The 23679-nt window shown below is 32.1% G+C and overlaps 2 protein-coding genes across 3 annotated transcripts in view; both read right to left on the reverse strand.

Moving 5' to 3' along the window:
- Positions 1 to 9129, reverse strand: part of vps35l (VPS35 endosomal protein sorting factor like) — a 37193-nt gene extending 28064 nt beyond the window's left edge. Inside the window, exons 1-7 of the mRNA XM_056469724.1 lie at positions 9085 to 9129; positions 8214 to 8313; positions 5567 to 5743; positions 3266 to 3382; positions 3157 to 3181; positions 1094 to 1170; positions 872 to 1000 (exon numbers count right to left, since the gene is read on the reverse strand). Of these exons, the coding sequence (XP_056325699.1) occupies positions 872 to 1000; positions 1094 to 1170; positions 3157 to 3181; positions 3266 to 3382; positions 5567 to 5743; positions 8214 to 8313; positions 9085 to 9101 (642 nt within the window). The 5' untranslated portion in view covers positions 9102 to 9129. The remainder of the gene's footprint in view (positions 1 to 871; positions 1001 to 1093; positions 1171 to 3156; positions 3182 to 3265; positions 3383 to 5566; positions 5744 to 8213; positions 8314 to 9084) is intronic.
- A 3405-nt stretch (positions 9130 to 12534) lies between these two features.
- raraa (retinoic acid receptor, alpha a) overlaps positions 12535 to 23679 on the reverse strand; it is a 348397-nt gene continuing 337252 nt past the window's right edge. For both annotated transcript variants that reach the window (XM_056468992.1, XM_056468993.1), the window contains 5 exons: positions 22392 to 22552; positions 19009 to 19185; positions 17531 to 17735; positions 15524 to 15682; positions 12535 to 13531 (listed from right to left, as the gene is read on the reverse strand). In XM_056468992.1, coding sequence (XP_056324967.1) covers positions 13329 to 13531; positions 15524 to 15682; positions 17531 to 17735; positions 19009 to 19185; positions 22392 to 22552 — 905 coding nt within the window. In that variant the 3' untranslated portion in view covers positions 12535 to 13328. The remainder of the gene's footprint in view (positions 13532 to 15523; positions 15683 to 17530; positions 17736 to 19008; positions 19186 to 22391; positions 22553 to 23679) is intronic.

The following is a 23679-nucleotide window of genomic DNA, read 5'->3' on the forward strand; positions in this document are numbered from 1 at the left end:
TTATTTCAGCTAGAATAAAAGCAGTTTAAAATTTTTTAAACACCATTTTAAGGACAAAATTATCAGCCCCCTTAAGCTAATTTTTTTTTTCACTGTCTACAGAACAAACCATCGTTATACAATAACTTGGCTAATCACCCTAACCTGCCTAGTTAACATAATAACCTAGACAAGCCTTATAAATAATAAATAAATATATATATATATATATATATATATATATATATATATATATATATATATATATATATATATATATATATATATATATATATAATTTGGATCTGCATGCAATCATTAATAACAATAAAAATTCTGCTTCAAATTAATTTTTTTATAAATAGAAATTTAAAAAACTAGCATTTATTTAATATATTTGGCTTTGGTACTCTATATATATATTTTCAATGTCTTTAACACAAATAATATTTTTTTTATGATGAATAAACATAAATACATGGTACTATAGATTCCAGACCAACAGTTTTCAACATTGATAACTATTAAATAAATTTAAATAAGCTTAAAAGTTAAGAAAATAATAATAATTTTAAAAAGTTTCTGAAGCAGCAGATTACCTTATGATTTCCTAAGGATCATGTGACACCAAAGACCAGAGTTATGATGCTGAAAACTCAGCTTTAAATCACAAGTAGTAAATATTATTTGAAATTACATTAAATAAAAAAAAAATCATAATAATGTTTAGCATTTTTACCATTTTGACTGCTTTTGATAAAATAAATAAATTTAAGAAATGCATGAGTCAAAATTTTAATTTAATTATTTTTACTCTTTACTGATCACTATCTTTTCACTAGTAGTGTATATGTATACACTGTTTGTGTTTGTGTGTTCACCGTCCTCAGACCTGGATGACGATTTTCAGGGCTTTTACTTTCTGGTCTGAACCCCAGGCCTCCTTCAAAGACTGGTTGAGCTCCTCAATGCGGTTCACATAGTCCTGCTGGGACAGATTCAACAGCTCCCTCTGTGAGCCCTGTGAACACATGATATACAACACAGTCAGAAACATAGAAACAAATATTAAAAAACGAGACATCTTGTTTCATCTTCGACAGATAAAACCCACCTCCTCCAGGTCATCCAGTTCCTCCAGACGAGTGCGCACCTTCTCTGAGACAGCAGAGCTGGGACTGGATGCTTTACCTTCACACAATACAAACTATTACATGCATCTATTTTGTCCACTCTTTTGTCAATATCAGCACTATTTTGCTAACTCTTAGTGCATAGCCTAGTGATATCTACTACTTTCACATCACTGATTAGGGTGGATAAATAAATGTATACTTTTTTAGTTTTTATAGTAGCTATAAGAGTGGATCTACATTTTATATATTGGAATCAATCCATAATTACAGAATTTTTAAAATTATAAATAATCATAATTGGCAATTTAGATAGACAGTAATATTAAAGGGCACCTAGATTACCCCTTTTTTCAGATTTAATATAAGTGTTTTGCGTCTCCAGAATGTGTCTGTAAAGTTTCAGCTCAAAACACCTATCAGATTTTTCATTATACCTTTTGCAAGATTCTATTTTATACATTTCTTCACTAGGGGGCTGTTTTGTCGTACTGCGCCTTTAAGGCTAGTCCTCCCCGCCCACCGTTTCTACATGCCTTTCTGCGTGCCTTAATCTCCTCCCTCGGCTGACAGACTTAAAGGAAGCAGATCTCACGTAGCGTTTGTGAGAAATACTACAGTAAGAACTTTACCAATGAGTATTTGTTGTGCAGTTGCATCGATGAGTCACACAAAGTTCACACGCGCAGACGCACACACAGATACACACGCGCGCACACACACACACACACACACACACACACACACACACACACAGACAGACAGACAGACAGACAGACAGACAGACAGACAGACAGACAGACAGACAGAGCGCCTGTTTAGTTTTGCACTCTGTTTGCACACAAATGTGACAGGATACAGGTTAATATCCACTGCTGTATGGATACCTGTTATATTAATGTACATAATAAACCTGATTTAACGTCCACAAACCGGGATTGAAGCGTCTTCCTTTATAATTGTTCTGACACGCAGCTGTGCAGATAAGGTAAAGCTGAAGTAAATCGCTGTATTCATTACACACGTGCACTGTTTTAAAACATTTTAACAAGTGAAACTTACTCTTGATCACATTAGAAAATGATTGATGATCCTAGCGAACTGAACAGACCTTTTATTCCCGTTTGCTGTGTGCACGTATGGTCTTGTTGATATGATTATACACGTGGCTACCAGGACATGTTAATACACGCAGCTGTCAATCAATTCGGTGGGCGGGGGGACCGCAAAGTTGCGGTCGGTCTGAAAACCGCTCCAATTGGTTCTTATGCTCCACCGTTTTTATGTTGCTAAATTGAAAAAAAAAAGGACTGGGTGTGTTTATATCACCCCAATATGACGGTCTATACACCATACCTCCACATATGTCTGTCCAAACAGCTTGAAAAAATAAATGTTTCACCATAGGTGCCCTTTAATAGTATAATAGCATATTATTTGTGTAATAGTATATTTTTAATAATATTAAGTGTATAATAGTATATTATTTATGACTTTATTAACAAAAACAACAAAAACAATAATAATAATGATAGTAATAATAATAATAATCATAATAATAATAATAATAATAATAATTATTATTATTATTATTATTATTATTCATTCATTCATTCATTCATTCATTCTCTTTTCAGCTTAGTCCCTTTATTAATCTGGGGTCGCCACAGTGGAATGAACCGCCACAATTATTATTATTATCATTATTATTATTATTATTATTATTATTATTATTATTATTATTATTATTATTATTATTATTATTATTAGTATTGGTAAACAACAACAACAAATTATTATTATTATTATTATTATTATTATTATTATTATTATTATTATTATTATTATTATTATTAATTTATTACTATTACTGCTGCTTTTATTACTATGTTTATGGTTATAATTATAAGCATTTTATTGTTATTATTATAAGCAAATCTGAAAATAATTTGAAGCTCAATGGAGGATTTTACTTTGTCAACTATCAAATAACAACTGGCAAAACAACCAAACAAACAAAGCATTCAAAAAACAACAAACTCACTGGTGTCTGAGCCCATGAAGAGATTCTGTAAGAGAAATGCACCATTATTATTGTCTGTCAAGTGTAAAGACTGACAGGATAAGTGAACGCTGTGAACAGCTGCACCTACTATAGACAATTTCTCTGTGGTGGTGAATCTAGAGAGGATATCTCCACGTTTAGACGACCACGGCTCAAAGTCTAAGCCAACTTCCTCCTCTTTCTCTTTACGTTTCCGCCCCAACTCCTAAACAGATAAAGATATAATAAAACTTTTTAAAATGGAAGCTTGTAACTTCTCTGAATTAATAAAATAAAAGGTAAAATAACTCTTATTCACAATTCTGACGGTTTTGCAATTATAAACATCTTTTTTTCTCAACTTTACAAGGTTGTGTCCCACAATTTCTAGTTATTTATAAACTTGCAATTGCAAAATTAGATCTCGCAATTCTATGGAAAATAAGGTCCGATTTGTAAAGTGTTCTTGCTCAACATGATGACAAATAAAGTCAGAATTACAAGAAAGTTAATATTCGGAACAAAAATCTGAATTTGCAAGATAAAATCAGACCTCTTAGAAAAATGTCAGAGTTCTAAGTTTATGTTGCAATTCTGAGGGGGGAAAATGTCAAAAAGTTAGAATTGTGAGATCCAAACTCTATGCATACTTAATATGACAGCTTTCAAAATAATAAAAATTCAATAAAACACAACAGTACTATTGTGTACAAAGCACAAGCATATGAAGTGCATGAAGTCTCACCTTTTATCCTGTTACAATAAGACTTGAACGGGACAACACTTTAAAATATTAATGACAGCCAGTATGAGCTATAAAGTTCATAAATAGCTAAATAACTACATATATCACTCATCATACCTATTGTGATAAATTATGTGCTGCCCAAAGAATAATCGCATCCAAAATAAAAGGATGATTTGGCATAATATATGTGTATATTTATTTTGTAAACATAAATGCACACATGCATGCATATATTTGAGAAAATTTGTGTGTGTGTGTGTGTATATATATATATATATATATATATATATATATATATATATATATATATATATATATATATACAGTTGAAGTCAGAATTATTAGTCCCACTTTGAATTTTTTCTTTTGAAATATTTCCCAAATTATGTTTAAGATAAACAATATTAGGTAAAACTTTACAATAAGGTTCATTAGTTAATGCATTAACTAACAGGAACTAATCATAAACAACACTTGTACAGTATTTATTAATCATAATTGAACATTTACTAATGCATTATTAACATCCAAGTCCATGCTTGTTAACATAAGTTAATGCACCGTGAGTTAACATGAACTAACAATGAACAACTGTATTTTCATTAACTAAAGTTAACTAACATGAAGAAATACTGTAGTAAATGTATTATTCATTGTTTGTTCATGTTAGTAAAAGCATTAATTAACATTAACTAATGAACCTTATTGTAAAGTGTGACCCAATATTATTGTCATTTTAAGACTATTTTATGCAACTCATTATATAATGCCGGAATAACAATATAATTTCATCACAATGCAAGTACACTCTTCCAAAGAACACATAATATTTTATTCTTAAGAGTATTTAATTTAATTATAGTCATTTTTTGACAATTTAATAATTAGGCAATAGAATCAAAATGTGAAAACATATATATCCTAAATAAATAAGAATAAATGTAACAAAAAAATGCATGGTAAAAAGTAACAGAGGCTGCAATACCTGCTACCAGATCTACTTTCAGTTGTCAGACACCCACATGAAATATACTAAAGTAATTTATAGTGAATACTAAAGTGTTTTTGTAACCATACTGACACTGACACCTCTAATAGAAATAAAGATGTTGCGCAATCAGCTAAAATGTTGCTAGAATTGTTTTTTGTGTATGAGCGATATATATTACATCAACAAAAATTATTGTAGTAATTTTGTAGTGTTGTGCGGTAAGTCGATATATTTATTATTGTGACATAAATATGATACAACATTACATATGTATTTTAATATCTTTGTAAAAAAGTTGTTTAATATAGTTTTGTTCCCATGTATGTGTGTGTATCATATATGCATAATACACATATAAAATACACACACACACACAGATCATGTCAAAACAACCTTTTAATGCGATTAATCTTTGCCCAGCACTAGCATGAATCACAAAAGTTACATATTTATTCATATTAGAATTTCATAGTGTTTTCTGCTACTAAGGTGTTCTTCATAAGTATTTGTTTACTTGCTGACTTTATTTTCATTCTGCATTACATCTACTCAGATGTTCTGAATGACAAAATAAAGAGAATTGAAACTGTCTCATTGAAGCATTTATATTGATAGCATTAAAGTAGCATTTTGTAGCAATACGAATACTTCAACAGGTTTGTGAATTTTACCCCAGCAGAGACACTGTGCGGGAGAGTTGGATTCTCGGATGCTGCAGCGAAGAGAGACAGAGGGTCTGTCCCATCCAACATGGAGCTAAGTGGATCTGGAGCCACTGAACTGGAGGAAGAAGATGATGAGGAAGTGCTGCCTTTCCGCCCTCCACGGCGAGATTTAGAGTCTGTCACCTGAGAGGACACATTTTTACCAAAACATCTGTGAAAATGTGAATCATTTTGACAAAATAAGAGAGATATTACAAAATTAGTTTTTTATTATTATTATTTCTGCATAGAGAATTACGAATTATAAAAATTACAAATGATCTTTATCGAATTGTGAACCACATCCACTTTTTGACAAAAAAAAAATCAAACAGGTTAATGACAGACAAAAGTGATGCTCAAGTACTGGTCATGTATTTAATTATATCTAATGTTAGGCATTTTTTAAAAATTAAATAAAAAAAAGTTTCACTTGAAAAAATTAGAAGAATAATGCAAAATGTGTTTGTTTCAGTAGCAAAAATTGCATGTCTCGTTTTGAGCCAGGAAAAACCTGACAAAATGCATGATATTCATTATTTAGTACTGTCCTGAGTAAGATATTTGACATAAAATATATTTAGATTTAGTCCTAGAGGAAAAAAGCAAATGTTTGGAAACCCAAGGTTCTTAAAAGATTAAAAATTCCCATGTCCTACAGATTCATCAATTTTTTTTGGCATAATTGAATCCTTTCCAGGAGTGACTGTGTGATTTTAAGATCCATCTTTCTTATATTTACATATAACCTTGCCTGATAAAGGGTTAAATATACAGATGGTTTGTTTTGTTCCATTTAACCCTTATTCCGTGTTTATTTTTGCAACCTTTCCTTTTCTTTGGTGTCAGGGTGACCCCAATGATAACAAGTGTAATAATTATTCAAATATATATTTAATAATAAAAGTTAAATATTATTGCTTTTGTTTACTTCTCGTCTATACATTTATGCAATGATTTGGGAGATTTTAACAACTTTTTTAAACCATTCATTCATTTTCATTCATTCTTTAGTCCCTTATTTATCAGGGGTCACCGCAGTGGAATGAACCACCCTTCTTTAACCCATTTACCTCAAAAATTAACACTACCACTAAAAAGCACACAAAATATAGAATTTTTTGTAAAATATCACTTTAATAGGGATCTAAATGAAATGTTTCTTGAAATAAATTACGGTGTTGGAGGTAGAATGCTACCATATGTTGGGTAGAGAAAAACCTGTAGGTGTTACAGTTTTAAAAAATAATGTGCAATGACAATATATGTCCAGCAGAGGCATGTTTCCTAAACATCTTCAAAACAACCGAATCAATCAAAAAATGACTTCTACCCAGGGCCGGATTAACTAATGGGCATTATGGGCACATAATGCGAGGGGGGAAAAATGCTGATTTTGGAGTGTCTATTTAGGCTAATAAGTGCAAATAGCGCACCTCATTGGAATAAGCTATTTGAGCGATTTCCACCCATCAATGTTTGATCGACAGAGACAACATAATAATGGCATCATGTTTTGATGCAATTGATCATCAACCTGGTTCGAATCCAGCGTCTGATGAACTCATTCTTCTTTTTTCCCCATTACTTATCAGATTGGAAATACATTTATTTTTTCAAGAAAGAAAATATTTCTGTTTAAAAATGTTTTATATTTTTTATATTAGTACTGCTTCAGAACTTGTAGTATGCTAAAATTCATTAATTTTCACTAGTTTTTATTTAGTATTTTTTTTATCAGTGTGCTTTAAAAGTAAATTCTTTGTAGACTATAAATATATGTACTATATATCATTTATTTAAAAAATGCGGGCAATACATTATAGATTAATTTTATTAAAAAATAATACACAGTATTATTCTTAATTTTTAATTCAAAGGCCGGGTAAGGGGCCCTACAAGATAATGTGCCCAGGGGCCTCTGAATTCTTAATCCAGGCCTGCTTTTACCTGATTTTCACTGACAAAAAAAAGATGAATTTCTATGACCTATCCACCCTATTTTTTACACAAAAATGGCGCAGCTATTGTAACTTAAATGTGTCAAGACTTTTGATATATTTGATTGCTAATTAGCAAGCAGGAAAGGAATAAAACAACATGAATAACTATAATCATTTGAAACAATGAAACTATAAACATGAAAAACTATAATCATGTGAAACAACACATTAAAAACTGTATAGAAAAAAAAGATCAATGAAATGTTACATTTAAAATACAAAATAAATCCATGACATTGCATGACTTGGAAAAATATATAGAAAACATATCTGACTTTTAGTGTCTGGAATAGACCTTACAATTCCTAATATTTCATGATATTACAGAAATCACATTAGCCTACTTGTGGAACCCTGATTTTTAGACAACAGCATAATTACATATTAGTTAATTTTAATATTATTATCAGTTCATATTCTGAATGTGACATGCCATATATATGGAGATCAGCAGGTGGTTGAACAAACAGCCAGTTACCATCATAGAAATGTAATTTACCATGGGCGGCCAACTCTGGCCTGCAAATAACTACAACTACAAATATTAGATCGAGAGTAATATCTTTTAAATGATACAGAACAATAAGTATGCATGGAAGTTGTGGTTGTACCGTGATGGCTTTGAGTGGATGATAGTCACTGAACTCCACTGCTGAAACCTCCAAATGGCTTGCCTGCCACTCACTGTCATATTTACGGCTTCTGGAGTGCCTGTGCAGAACACACACATTTACATAAAGCTGTCATTTTGATAATGTAGACACTAATGCTAGACTGGAAACAAAATTAAAAGTACAAAATGTACACATTCTCATATGTTTTGTGTTTCATTGTTGGCCATTACCAAAAACAAGATATTTTCATGGCACAGATATCAGAAATTATAGAGGTAAAGTTGGTTTTATATTCGCACATTCAGACTTTCCCCGTAATAATACAAGTTCAGAAAAGTATTCTTTGCAAATTCTAAATTGGGAAATCATATAAGCAGCCAATGACTATCAAACACTATCATTGTTTACGGTCAATTAGATAGTGTTAATGTTTTTTGAAGTTATACTTGCACGCTAATTCTCACCGAATCTTCAAATTAGCGTGGTAAACAATATAGAGACAGTTAAATAAACGAATGTGCGAATATAAAACCAACTTGACCTCAATCCAGAAATGATATACTAACATTACGTACAATGATATGTCCTTACACGTAGTAAGTGTCAGTAAATATTATCTAACAATGTACTTATTCAGTATGGCGTTAGGTGACGTTACCAAAATGATAATTTAAAAGGCTCTGAATTAAGCACTAAAACATACTGTCAAAACTCTGCACCTCCGTTTACTCTTTACCTATACTTATCCGCTAACGTTAGACGTTTTAGTAGAATATACATATTTGCCATTACTCCTCTGTTTATTAAAAACATAACGTTTGAGTTTGATAGCGTTAAAAATTTTTTTAAAAGTGTCAACATTTCCTACCACTGAACTGAAGCCATGTTCAATCTGTGTCATATGATGCTGAACTGTTAAACATAAGAGTCCTGCTGTCAAAATAAAAGTCAAACGATTCAAAGGTAACCTTTTCTGTTTTTAACATACTGAAGCACTTGAGCCCTTAGAAAAATGAATGATTATTAATACTACTACATTTCTGCATTGTTGTGTTTAGGGTTACTCATATACAGACGTGAGTTGTAATTGCAATTTTTCTTTTTTACCCTTTTTTCTTTCGTTTTTTCTTATTTCTTATTCATTTATTTGCAATTTTTGAAGCAATTTTTGTTAAATAATAAAACATTAAAACGTTCATCCAGTTGTCTAACCTATAAAAAATATAGCTGGCAAAAGATGTCTATACATTTGTTTGCGATTGTGCGGGCTCTTATGCAAATAATGGTCACAGTTTTGATATTAAAGTTTTCATCTGCAGAACATCTTTGTTAAATTGTCCTCTGTTTTTACAGAGTTCATTAAAAAGTATTATCATAAAATTATTATTTTAAAGCTGGACAGTATTATCTTCTGTGTCAATTAATCTGAGGTTTACATGAGAAGTTTTTATTAAAGAATTGTTAAAGGCTTGAAGCACAAACTTTCCCAAACCTTTATCTTCTGTCACTGTATGGAAGGACGCCATACATGCTACTGTAAGAGAATGTTCTTTGGATTTTAAAATAGTAAAACCAAAGAGTAACTGTAAGATATGCCCATTGCAACTCAAATTTGGAAAATGTCAAAATAAAAAGTTGCTTAATGTTTTAAATAATGTACAGTCCATCTGGGTATTCACAATGTTTACTCTTTTAGGGAATGATGTTACAAACCTGCCACACCATTTTTTTGGCAGGTTCTCTCATTTTTCTTTTTTAGTATTTCTCACACTCCATCAGGTCGGATGAGGAGCATTGGTGCACAGATATGCTCAGATCTCTCCAGAGATGTTCAATAGGGTTCAAGTCTGAGCTCTGGTTGGGCCACTCAAAGATGCACATCGTGATTTTATCAAGTACAATGCAAACCTGAATTAACATCTATGTTGAACCTAGAACAACATTTTTGTTTGTAAATGTAATCCATACCTTAACCCAAGAATAACTGTAAATATTTTCCAAGATCAGAGGGGAATATAAGTTGGATAACAATCATGTAGAAGTGCATAAAACCTAACCATGAGCCTAAATTTAATTTAAACACTAAACATGTCCCTTAATTCTGATTGGCTGATTGGAATGTTGTTTCTGGATCAACATACAGTAGATGTTGATCCAGGAACATGTCCTGCTTGGTGAAATCAGGTTATGGCTCAAGCAGATTCACAGAGTCGTCTTGTAGCTACTCTTTTGATATCTAGGCAAGAGGAACCGTCTCCCTTGAGGTTCAGAGCACTCTGGAGCAGGTTTTCATCATGGAGGTTTCTGCTGAATTTATTTTTTTATCAATCCTAGTCTGGCAGTTCCTGTCACTGAAAAACACCTCCACAGCATGATGCTGCCACCACCATGCTTTACTGTAGCGATGGTAATGAATGGTGTATACACTAAAAATTTTTTTTTTACACAATGTTGGGTTAAATATGGACAAACCCACCACTAGGTTATGACAACCCAGGCATTTTTAGTTTCCTCCAGGTATAATGATTGCCATTCAGGTGAAAAAAGTTTGTCATTAGACCAGATCATTTTGTTTGATCTTCAGGATATCAGGGCTGTAATGGAGTTTGGTGAAGTGCTGCAGAGAAGATCTTCTGGAAGGTTCTCCTCTCTCCACAGCAAAATGCTGAAGCTCTTTCAGAGTGACCATCAAGTTCTTGTTTACCTCCATGACTAAGGCCCTTCTGCTTCAATTGCTTCATTTATTCAGGCACTCTAGTATCCTAGTGGCTCCTTACTCTGACCGTTTAAGGATGATGGAGGCCACTGTGCCCATTGGGACATCTTTTGCTGCAGGAATTTTTCTGCACCCTTCTGTACAATTCGTTGGACTTCATGGCTTGGTTTGTGGTCTGACACAAGAAAGACTGCCATACATATAAACAAACTCCAACATAGCATCCACTATCGTCCATTTTTTTGACCTTCAGAAGCTTCTCCGTGGGACTCAAGAAGACCACTGTTGCGCACAGGTGATTTAACCCTTAAAGTCCTTGTGTATCGGAACCTGTGATTTATTCATTTATTTTTGTATTGTGACACGGTTCCTAGAAAAATGAAATTTTATATGAGCAAACAGCAGGCGTGGCTTGTGTTTTTAACCGTGGGCTTAATGGATGTAGTACAGTAGGTATTTCATTCAGAATGATCTGGAAAAGGGTTTGGGGAGAGTTATTACAATCCAACAGAGTCCCCCTGCTCACCATTTTTGTTTGTTGACAGTTGGACCAGCGGTATGTTAGCCACACCCCATTGCCTCAAAATCACATAATCTGGTAATTTAACTGAAAACAAAAGGGTAGTGCATTTTCAAATTAAAGATTTGGGCAAACATTTTTTTTCTTAATGACATGCACAGATGAATTGTTCACCACAAAACTGGCAATGTGAGCTAACAAAATTATAGGCCTATGCTTAGTTTTGATTTCTTGGGGACTTTAAACACCCCACCCCACTCATATCACGTTCCCTTATCGCCCACTCTACTTCAATGCACTGCAACCGATGATTATCCCTTATCTATTGAATGTTTAATATAATTAAGGCCCCAGTATACTATAAAACACCTGCAAACTGACACCTCTTTGATAAGTATTCAATAATTCTTATTAGCTTGGCATGTAAATCTTTTTAGGCTCATTTGTTTTCTCAGACATGAGAAGAAATATGAAATCATAAACTCATCCCTGCAATCAGATTCTTCTTTAAATGTTCTCATCCCAACACACTTATTTTTGTTGTGCGTAGTGTACTCAATTTTGGTGAACATTTGGGGACCCATACCAAAAAATATAAATCAGCACTTATTGAAATATACAGCTTTTTGTTCTGTCAAATGCTTTCTTCAATGACAACTCCAATACACACCAAGTCAAATCAAAATACAAATACAGCAAAAATAAAAGTGCACCCCTAAAGGCGCCAGGAGGAATCAAAAAGGGGTTTTCAATGTGATACCATAGAAGGACCTTTCCCCTGGGTTCTTCAAAGAACTATTTATTTAAAAGTGTAACGAACATTTTAATAATATAAATAATATTTCCCACTATAAAAAAGATTCTATGTTTAAAGAAATGCCAATAAAGATCCTTGTGTTCTTGAAGTTTGTTTTAGTGGTTTAAATCTCCTTGTCCTTGTCTGCAGAACTCAGTGCTGGCTATTTAGATTTGCCATGGATGATGTAATATTACATTCATTTTTTGATGTGCAGATTTTCTCAGGCTATTTTTTTTCACTCAATTCAGCAATGTCAGACACAATAAAAACAGAATACCATTGCTCCGAGGTTCAGAATTTGTTTACTTGTCAGCAACAAAGATCCAAGTTTGCAGAAAGTATATCAGGGCCTTGAGAATTCTTATTGACATTTTTAGAACTTCATCTATCAAATATTAAGCAAAACACACTATATTAAAATATAGTAGAAATTCTGGAGAAATCGGCTAGTAGCTTGAAGACAAATCAAGGAAAGAAAACATCACACAAACTGTGTTTTTTGCAACCATTTTTATATCTTCTGTGCACAATTTTGTGAGTGGAAATTAATAATCTTTTCAATGTTTTTTTCTCCATGAAAAACATCATAATCAGTCTGAAATAAAACAATTCACTCTTTGTCCTTTCACAGGCATTAAGAGAAAAAGTGAGGAAATGCATCTTTACATCAAGTCCATGTTTCATTCTATTCACAATCACAATCATTCCAGGTTTTCTCTATATATATTTATATGTAGTTTTAGTTTGTAGGAAATCAGTCTCTGGTCATTGCAAACAGAAGTCCAGGCCAGAAGAATCGAAGCAGAAGAAAAGTCCTTCTACGAATTTGTCTATTCATTCATTCTTAAGTTGTTGTTTTTTTTTCTTCGTTTTTTTCTGTCTTCACCCTCGTCCCCCCTTGGGAATTAAGGAGGAATACAATCACAGTCTGATCTGAGGAAAAAAATAAAAATTCCGGTGACACAGCTTTGATCCTCCCACAGGCAGAGTAGCGGCACTGAGAGTGTGTGTTTTTGAGCGTGTCGGGAGAGCACACAGTAGTCAGTAAGTGGCCAACGATGGTTTAGATGATGGTTGTCATGGTGACTGTGTGGGCGGGCTGCTCTGGGCGGAGTTGGGAGAGAGGGAGGGGCTACAACTGCCCGGAGTAGTGGCAGAGGCCCGTGAGCCCTGTGCGCCTGAGGAGCTCTCCAAACCCTCAGAGTTCTCCAACATCTCCTGGATCAGAGGGGGCATGGAGCCCGGAATCTCCATCTTTAGGGTGATCACACGTTCAGCCCCTGAGAGAGATTAAAAAAGAATTTGATTATTTTCATGGAATATTTACTGGTATATAAGTCTTTCACGTTGCATTATTTTCGCTAGATTGGGGGCTCGTCCGGCATACAGTGCCTTCCACTAATCACACTCTCAAAGGATTTCATGATTCCACGATCACTGAATTCATTTAATTATGCAAATTCAAGCAAATGTTAAATGCTCCATTTTGTGGAACTCGCACATTTTTGTGTAGCCTATATTGTCACAGCAAAACAATAAAAGAAGTGGCGTAAACTTCACTAAAAATTTAGCTAAAAATAATTTCACCACAAAAATAACTTTTGTTGCAAAAACCTCTGGTTATAACTATTTTGGACTAATATTGACAAATATCAGCATCCTTGGTAACTATTAGCAAAAAGGCTCTGAAAAATAATGCCTATATTGTTTAACATTTTGAAATAAAAAAAGCTGAAAAAGGTTTATTGGATGAGAGTAGGGGCTTTTTCTTTTAAACCCTTTCAAACTATTTGAGTCTAGTAATAATATAGCTGATGTCATTCTAACTACATGCAACTTGGCGCGATAAAAGGTATCTTTTCTGTGTTAAAATTAGTTTTTGCTAAATTTCTAATTTAGAAACCATTTCTATTTCTGCTATATTGCGGCAGAATAAAAGGATATACTCCTAAACTACTGATAACCTCAGGTACAGATTATTATGGAGTCAATCTATAGCCATATATACTTCAAATAAAAAAATTATTTTGCTAAGAAAAAGAGAGAACTGCAAACGGAAAATTAAGTTTTGAGAAATAAAAATGTAATTTGCAAACAAAAAAAGAACTGCAAAAAGAGAAAAAAAAAATCAAGCAGTGCATTAACGGTAGGCCCGAAACTGCCTCCATTTAAGCAACGTCATCACCTGGAGACACAGTAATCACTGAGGTGGTCTTACAGCCCAGTAAGTCTGGGCCTGCTGTAAATGCCCAAGTTCCCCTGACCCCGCCAACTTGTCAAATCAGGACCACAAAGTGAAATGCGCAGAAAAAAAAAAGAGCACTGCAATTGACTGGACGGGTTTTATAAAGGCAATGCTATTAAAAATGTTTTGCAAATATATATATATATATGTATATATATATATATATATATATATATATATATATATATATATATATATATATATATATATATATATATATATATATATATATATATATATACACACACACACACACACACACACACGCACATATATGTATTTTTATTATATTTTTATATATATTTTTATCTCTCAAAGCTTAATTTTCCCTTTGCAGTTCTTTTTTTCGATAGCAAAATTTATGTTTATTTCTCAAAAAATTATTTTCGCTTTGCGATTTTTGCAGATTTGCATTTATTTATTTATTTTTACTCAACACTATTTTTTTATTGCAAAACTTTTATTTTGCAGGTATATACAGGTATGGCCCTAGATTGACTCCATAGATTATGTGCTTTATTTGGTGTTAAATGCTACCAATATGAGTTTAAATATCATTTGATGTGACGTTTATTGCCATAACACTGAAAGAAGTGCAAACCAAAAACACCAGTAGCCCTATTATTAATGTTAAAAAGGTTTAATATGTATTAATTTTATTAAAAGCAATTACAATTTCATTACCAAATTACCAAATTTCAGTGTTTTGTAATTTTCTTAGAGTCACTTCCCATTTTGTAAAGCTCACAATGAATTACAAAGCGAGTTTGGCTTTTGTGCTTCCTCTTATTTATAGCCATAAACAAAGTAAAACATCAATTGGAATATACTAATCATAATACAAATCTTTTTGGCAGACAAAATTAAAGGGATAGTTCACTCAAAAAGGAAGATTCTGTCATGATTTACTCGCCCATCACTTGTTTAAAATATGTTTAAAAATACAAAAGCTACACTTGTATTTTTTTGCCTACAAGAAATGGCCAAATAGAGGAAACAAAAATAGAAATCAGAATTCTCAGCTCACCCTTTGCACTGATGCTCCTCAGGTCAGTAATCTTCATCAGCATCTTAGGGAACATGTGTGGTTTGTGTGGCCTTCTGTTCCTCACGTAGATCTTCAGTGCTTCCAGAAGGGGTTCCTGCAGTACATCCACCTTATCAGCCTGTTCCAGGTCCTGCCGATCTGCACAAACCAACAAACAACACTTCATATTCAGCTCACAACACCTTGTGAAATGCAGCTCTCAGGCTGTGGTAGAAGAGCGTACAGATACACATTCAGACTGGACAAGTATCAGAGATAATGCCGGTGAAGCATTAACAATAAAACAAGTGGTGTAAATTTTGCTGCAAAATTTGGTAAAACTAGCCACAAAAATCATTTGTTTCAGTTGCAAATATCTGATTATTATTATTTTTGATAATATACTGACATTTATTGGCATCCTTGGTGATGAAGAGTAAAGTGGGCTGTGAAAATAATGTCTATGTTGTTTAACATTTTGTTGTATGTTAATTATCAGAGAAAATACCAGCGAAGCGGACAAAAAAACTGACAGAAATGTACAAATCTTCTTTAACCTCAAAATAAAAATAATCTGCTTAATTTGATTCTTTTTTCTTGTAACATCAAACTGTCTATTTCCCATCAAAATTCTTAAAATATCTTGTAGTAGTAACATTTAGATAAATAAAAATAAAGTATATACTAAAGACAACAATTTGTACACTAAAATTTTATTTCAATAGCAAATTATTTATAATTTTAACGTTAGCATTTATAGTTACACTTTCCCAGAAGGACCTAATAGCTAATTCTTTAAGAAAAATCATTCATTGCACATTTAATTCATTTTTGCTATATACAGTTGAGGTCAGAATTATTAGCCCCACTGTTCATTTTTTCGCCAATTTCTGTTTAACGGGGAAAAGATTTTTTTCAACACATTTCTAAACATGATAGTTTTAATAACTCATTTCTAATAAGTGATTTATTTTACCTTTGCCATGATGACAGTAAATAATATTTTACTAGATATTTTTCAAGACACTTCTATACAGCTTAAAGTAACATTTAAAGGCTTAACTAGGTTAATTAGGTTAACTAGGCATGTTAGTGTAATAATCAAGTTATTGTATAATGATGGTAAAAAAATAGCTTAAAGGGGCTGATAATTTTGACCTTAAAATGGTTAATAAAAGTTACAAACTGCTTTTAATCTAGCCGAAATAAAACAAATAAGTCTTTCTCCAGAAAAAAAAATATTATTAGACATACTGTGAAAATTTCCTTGCTCTGTCAAACATCATTTGGGAAATATTTAAAAAAGAAAAAAAAATGCAAAGGGGGGCTAATAATTCTGACTTCAACTGTATATTGTCATTTTTTTTGCATAAAATGACAATTAACTAAAAAAAAAATCTTTGAAAATAATGTTTAAGACATTTGCAATATTTAGTGGAATAATCCTGCACTGAAAAATGACTTGAATTTGTGTTGAGACAACACAAGGGAATTGTGCAGCGGTTTTTATAGTGTGATTTTAATCACAACAAATTGAAAAACTGTCAAAGAAATGACAATGTTTTTAATTGAAATTGGAAAGAAATCAGAACTATAAAATAAAACAAATATTAACATATATACATAGCTAATATGCGTCACTCTAAATATTCTGAATGCAATACCGCCACCACACACTGTGAGGCACTAGACCTCCATATATCAACAGACATTGATATGTATACAAAACTCCATTATAACACTGGCACAGTGTGTTAGAATGTTTACATGACATTTATGTATTCAGAAAATACCCCACCACCCTTCAAACGGCACTACATAAAGTCTAGTGTTTCAAAAAATGCATATAAATTCAATGTACACTTATCTGGAGTATGAAAGCATAGCATGCTATTTAGTTTTATAAAAACACAACTATATGTAAATATTTTCTATAACAACACATATCTTTGTTTGACTGTGTGTGTGTGTGTGTGTGTGTGTGTGTGTGTGTGTGTGTGTGTGTACCTCCACACAGCAGGCATATAGCACTGAGCAGTCCCGTCTCAGCATCGTCCATCTCTAGCGGTAGTAGCTGATTAGCAAATGCGAACACCAGGTCTGTTAGTGGACCGAAGCCTGCGTTGTGCATCTGTGTTCGGTTGAGTGTTAAACCATCAGAGAACGTCATGGTGTCCTGCTCGGGCGTGTAGCGGGTGCAGATCCTCAGAATCTAAAACACAGAAACACAGAGACTTACATCACCATATTCAACTGAGCTTGGAGAAAGCAGACATAGTGATGATGAATGAACATGGATCAACAACATTTCTGAAAAAGAAACCTAAATTTTTTTTGTTTAAAAGTCTTTAAAGACAAGCAATGGCATGCCTAAAAATTAATATATAATCTATAATTTAGTTTAAGCAAGAAGGTTGGTTCGAGCCCCGGCTGGATCAGTTGGCTTTTCTGTGTGGAGTTTGCATGTTCTCTCTGTGTTTTGCGTGGGTTTCCTCCGGGTGCTCTGGTTTCCCCCACAAGTCCAAAGACATGAGCTATATGTGAATTGGGTAAGCTAAGTTGTCCGTAGTGTATGTGTGTGAATGAGTGTGTATGGATGTTTCCCGGTGATGGGTTGCAGCTGAAAGGGCATTCGCTGTGTAGAAAAACATATGTTGGATAAGTTGGCGGTTCAATACGCTGTGGCGACCCCTGATGAATAAAGGGACTAAGCTGAAAATGAATGAATAAAATTAATTTAGTCTACAGTCTTTAAACTTAATCAAAATCTAATCGATTTGTATTTTCTAAGATTTTTTTTTTCTGAATTGGTATTTTGGTATATTTATTGCAGTTCTGAGTTTGGTTTTCACTGTTTAGGAACCACAATATATTTTTTAACAGTTTTAAACTGACACAAAAGTAAGTAAATAAAGACATTTTATAAAATTAATATGAAAATATCCATTTAATATAATAAAATAAATTCAATGAATAAGCTAAAATTGCCAGCCCCAAATATAATATAATATAATATAATATAATATAATATAATATAATATAATATAATATAATATAATATAATATAATATAATATAATATAATATACAACAAATGATGTTATTTCTACTGAAATAATACATAAGCATTTATAATACATATGTTATAAATATTTTTATACAAAATCAAGTAATACATTAGATTTAAAATCAATTCATTCAATTTGTTTTGGTCAAACACAACACAATACAATTGAAATACATCAGTTGAAGGGTTTAAAGTACATTAACTGTACTTATCTTTCTTTTATTTGTTTTCCTAATCTGCAATAAACAGAAAGCTTAAAAGATTTGGATTTCAGTGCACATTCCATACAATAAGTGAACTTTTTCCACAAAGGAGAGCTTGTGGGGTTTGAACTTACAACCTTGAAAAGTCCTAAGGTGTTCAACCAAGGCACTCGTTAGCTTTGACCTTTGAGTGTGCAGATCTGGGCTTGTTCTCACCAGTATGTCAAGGCAGGCGGCCTTCAGCAGGGTGATTTGGTCTGCGATGGTAAGGGTGGTGAACCCTGGCAGCTGCTTGGCAAACTCCACTGTCTTTATGATGCACTTTGTGGATAATTCGCTGAACTTATCCCATAAATCCACATCCAGGGCCACGCGCCGCTCCGAGCTATTACTCTACACAGAGAGAGAGAAAGAAAGAGAGAGAGAGAGAGAGAAAGAGAGACACAAATCAGGTACAGTACAAAATTATGAAAAAAGAAGCCTATTCTGCTCATTAAAGCATGTATTTATTCATTTTCTTTTTGGCTTAGTCCCTTTATTAATCAGGGGTTGCCACAGCAGAATGAACCGCCAACTTATCCAGCATACGTTTTACGCAGCAGATGCCCTTCCAGCTGCAACCCATCACTGGGAAATCATAAAAGCATTTACTTGATCAAAAATACAGCAAAAAAAGACAACAATTTAAAATAGCTTTTTTCTTATTGAATGTAGGTTAAAACTGATTCTTTTCCTGTGATTCAAATTGTCACATGATCTTTCAGAAATCATTCTAATATGACGATCTGCCACCTAAAAAACATTTATATTACCAGTGTTGAAAACTGCTGTGATGAAGTACCGTTCAAAAATACCATCAAACTGTGTTTTATTTATTGTGTATTATTTAAGGGCATTTTGAAGGAACACTCCAGCGTTTTTGGAATAGGCTCAGTAGTAAATCATCTCCCTAGATTCAAACAGTCGAGTTTTTACATTTTTTTATCCATTAAGCCAATCTCCATGTCTGGTGGGAGCACTTTTAGCTTATCTTAGCATAGAGCATTGAATCGGATTGGATCATTAGAATCAGGGTATCTTCCGTTTATTCCATATCCGTTTTCAAACAAAAAAAAGGAAAACTAAGAAAACGGCCCGTTTTTGGTTTTTCTTTTGCTCACAAAAACGTTTTTTGGAAACCAAATAAACGACTTTAAAATTCGTTATCCACATGTAGGCAGTGCTGAAACACCCTTTTTCCATTAATTGGCCAATCAAATCTGAGCTTGTGACGTCGCCCTCAAAATAGAAGTCTTCTGCGGATCAGCACTCAGGCTTTTAATTATTATTATTTAATTACATATATAAACTAAGTTTATATATTCTATCTTTTGATCAGTTAGCAGGCTTACATTCACTGCGTATGCATAAAAAAAAAAATTAGCAGTATTACTACACATTTGTCATTAAAATAAGGTCATGGTTCGCTGCCAAACATCTTGCTGCTGTGCACCTGATGCTGAACAAAGAAAGCCATTTCAGAGCAAAACCTGGTATGCATAACTGCTTCCGAGCACGGCCTATAAAATAATAATAATAATAATAATAATAATAGTAATAATAATAATAATAATAATATAAAGGGACTAACCCGAATAGAAAATGAATATATGACTAATAATAAGAATAATATGCCTATAGTTCGCCGCCAAACTTCTTGCTGCTGTACACCTGATGCTAAGCAAAGATAACCATTTCCGAGCAGCACCTGGTTTGCATGATTGTTTCAGAGCTACTGTAGGCCTAAATAACAACAATAATAATAATAATAATAATAATAATCAAATAAAAAAAAATAAAAAATAAGCTAATAATAATAATAATAATACTTAATATTGTTTACTTAGTGTTTTCTTATTGTTTAGTTTTTTAATAGTACAGAACCCTGTATACTATTATTTTGAGGGCGACGTCACAAGCTCAGATTTGCTTGCCCAATCAGAGGGAAAAGGGCATTTCAGCACTGCCTACATGTGGATAGTGAATTTTAAAGTAATTTATCTGTTTTCCTACCCTAAACCTTTTTTTTTTTTCTTTTTTTTGTGAGCAAAAGAAAAACCAAAAAATTGCCGTTTTCTTAGCTTTCCCTTTTTTGGTTTAAAAACAGATATGGAATGGACAGAAGGTACCCTGATTCATTAGCATCTTGCTAAAAAACAGCATTTTTCACCAGTCTTAGAAACTCTTTTTCAAAATTTTAGAGCAAGATGCTAATGGTCTAATCCAGAGATGCCAAAAGTAGCACCCACTGGCCAAAATTGGCCAATAGTAACCTTTGAATTTGGCCCACCGTCCCATCTAAAAAGAGAAAGAGAATGATGGGAAGGTGGTTGGGGAAATGCCTTTGACAGAGATTGTCATTTCGAATTTAACACAACATTTTGTTTGTTTTATTGCTGAGCTACAAAAAAAAAAAAACCCGGAAATTAAGTGATTCATTTAAATGTTGTAAATGAATGAGACTTTTAAAATGTAAATATTGTCACTTGACAGACAGAAGACAATGCGTGCTAAACTTTGCTTAGTTGCAGCAGTTTTATTCTGTGCAACAGAAACACGATGTTGAGAAGCCTTTAAGATTAATTAACTGTAACAAATTAAAGATGGGTTAATATTGAAATAGGTTAATGGTTGCATCCCTAATGGCCTGCGGGCTGCCAATTGAATAGCCCTGGCCTATGAGGAGGTGATGGTTTTTATATTTATGCACACAATAATAATAATCTTTTAATATTGAGGTTGTAGGTGCTGCTGTGGCAGTGTGAGCTTCTGCTGTGCTGTCAGGGACAATCATCATCAGGCATGAACTACATACATTTGCAATCACAGCAGCAGTTTCTGTCTAAGACCATTTTACGAATTATGAGGATTATAGTATGATGGGTTTTATATATATATATATATATATATATATATATATATATATATATATATATATATATATATATATATATATATATATATATATATATACATATATATATATATATATATATATATATATATATATATATATATACACATATATATATATATATATATATATATATATATATATATATATATATATATATATATATATATATATATACATATATATATATATATACATATATACATATATACATATATATATATATATATATATATATATATATATATATATATATATATATATATATATATATATATACATATATATATATATATATATATATATATATGTATATATATATATATATATATATGTATATATATGTATATATATATATATATATATATATATATATATATATATGTATATATATATATATATGTATATATATATATATATATATATATATATATATATATATATATATATATATATATATATATATAATATATATATATATATATATATATTGTATATAATATATTTTTTATTTTAACCAACAAAGCAAAATGTTTTGCTAAATCATGAGACTGTGAACATTTTTGACTGATGGCACTGAAAAATACATCACATGAAGGAAATACATTGGTGTGTAATAAAAAATGGAGTGAAAGTTCAGCCTTACCGTGGTGTATTTGCCAAGCTGACAGAGCGAGGGGAAGGTCTCTTGGTGGGCTTTTCTGACTCTGTCGATCATCTGCTCTGTGTCTGGGCTCAGCGTGTAGTTCTCTGTGCATTCGGGCTTCTTTTCTTCTTTCTTCTTCTTATTTCTGTCATTCCTCACCGCTACACAGACAAAAAGACACACGACGGAGATCAGTGCTGGTTCTGCGGATTAAACATGGCTGAAAAATGAAAAGCTGGCAATTCGGCTAATCCACAAAGCAAGTGAGGGAAAGCCTGATTATCTGCATGTTAAAATATGAATGGTTTGAAATAAAATGTTTTTGGAGCTGCTGTGAATGGAGAAATTATTCACAGATTAGGCCAGACAATAGTTGGATTTCTTTCTTACATAATACAACACGACTAAAGATAAAAACACTAGATAAAAAAGATAAAAAGATTGTAAACCAGATAAAAAAGATTGTAAACTTACTATACAGTGCTCAGCATATATGAGTACACCACTTATAAATCTATCTTTTAAATTCATATTTTTAATAGGAAACTATGCAATATTATATTTGTGCATATACATTAGATTAGTCAGTACTGAAGCCAAATCTATAGCTTATCTAACAAAATAACTTACGATAACGGTTTAAAAACTAGTACTCCCAAATGTATTTGTTATAGAAAATATTAAATACAAACTTAAAAAGTAGGAAAAACCAAGAGAAGCAAAAAAAAGTTTAGTTGAAATTTTGTAGTTTGTAATTTTTTTTCAATATTTTGCTGGAATTCAACTGTATTATCTTTTAATTTCTAAATATGTTTGGTGACTAAAATATTATTTTAATAAATATATCTGTTTAATAAATCAGTTTTGTTCAAATGCATCAAAATACATTGCCTATATTCACTGAGAAATGGATCAAAATATTCATTTTCAAAATGTGGTGGACACACAAATACAGTATATAGACAGACAGATAGTTAAAAACAATATGCACTAAAAACACTAAATTACAAAAAATATATATGAAAATGTTACATATTTTTATATTTAACAAATATAATATATGACTAATAATAATAATTTTAAGTAACTTATTAAAATCAAGTTTTGCCTTCATATGTTTTAATGTTATAATGTATTCCAGGGATTCTAAACCGGCCCACTAGTGGGCATCAGCGATCCTGCAGGTGGGTCATGAGCTTAAAATTAACTTATAATGACCATGTAAATTTTTTTTTTTTTTATTGTTGCAAATGTATTAAAAATAAAAACGCTACGGTTACTAAAGTAA

This window comes from Danio aesculapii, chromosome 12 (assembly GCF_903798145.1).
Source record: "Danio aesculapii chromosome 12, fDanAes4.1, whole genome shotgun sequence".
Taxonomy (NCBI): Eukaryota; Metazoa; Chordata; class Actinopteri; order Cypriniformes; family Danionidae; genus Danio; species Danio aesculapii.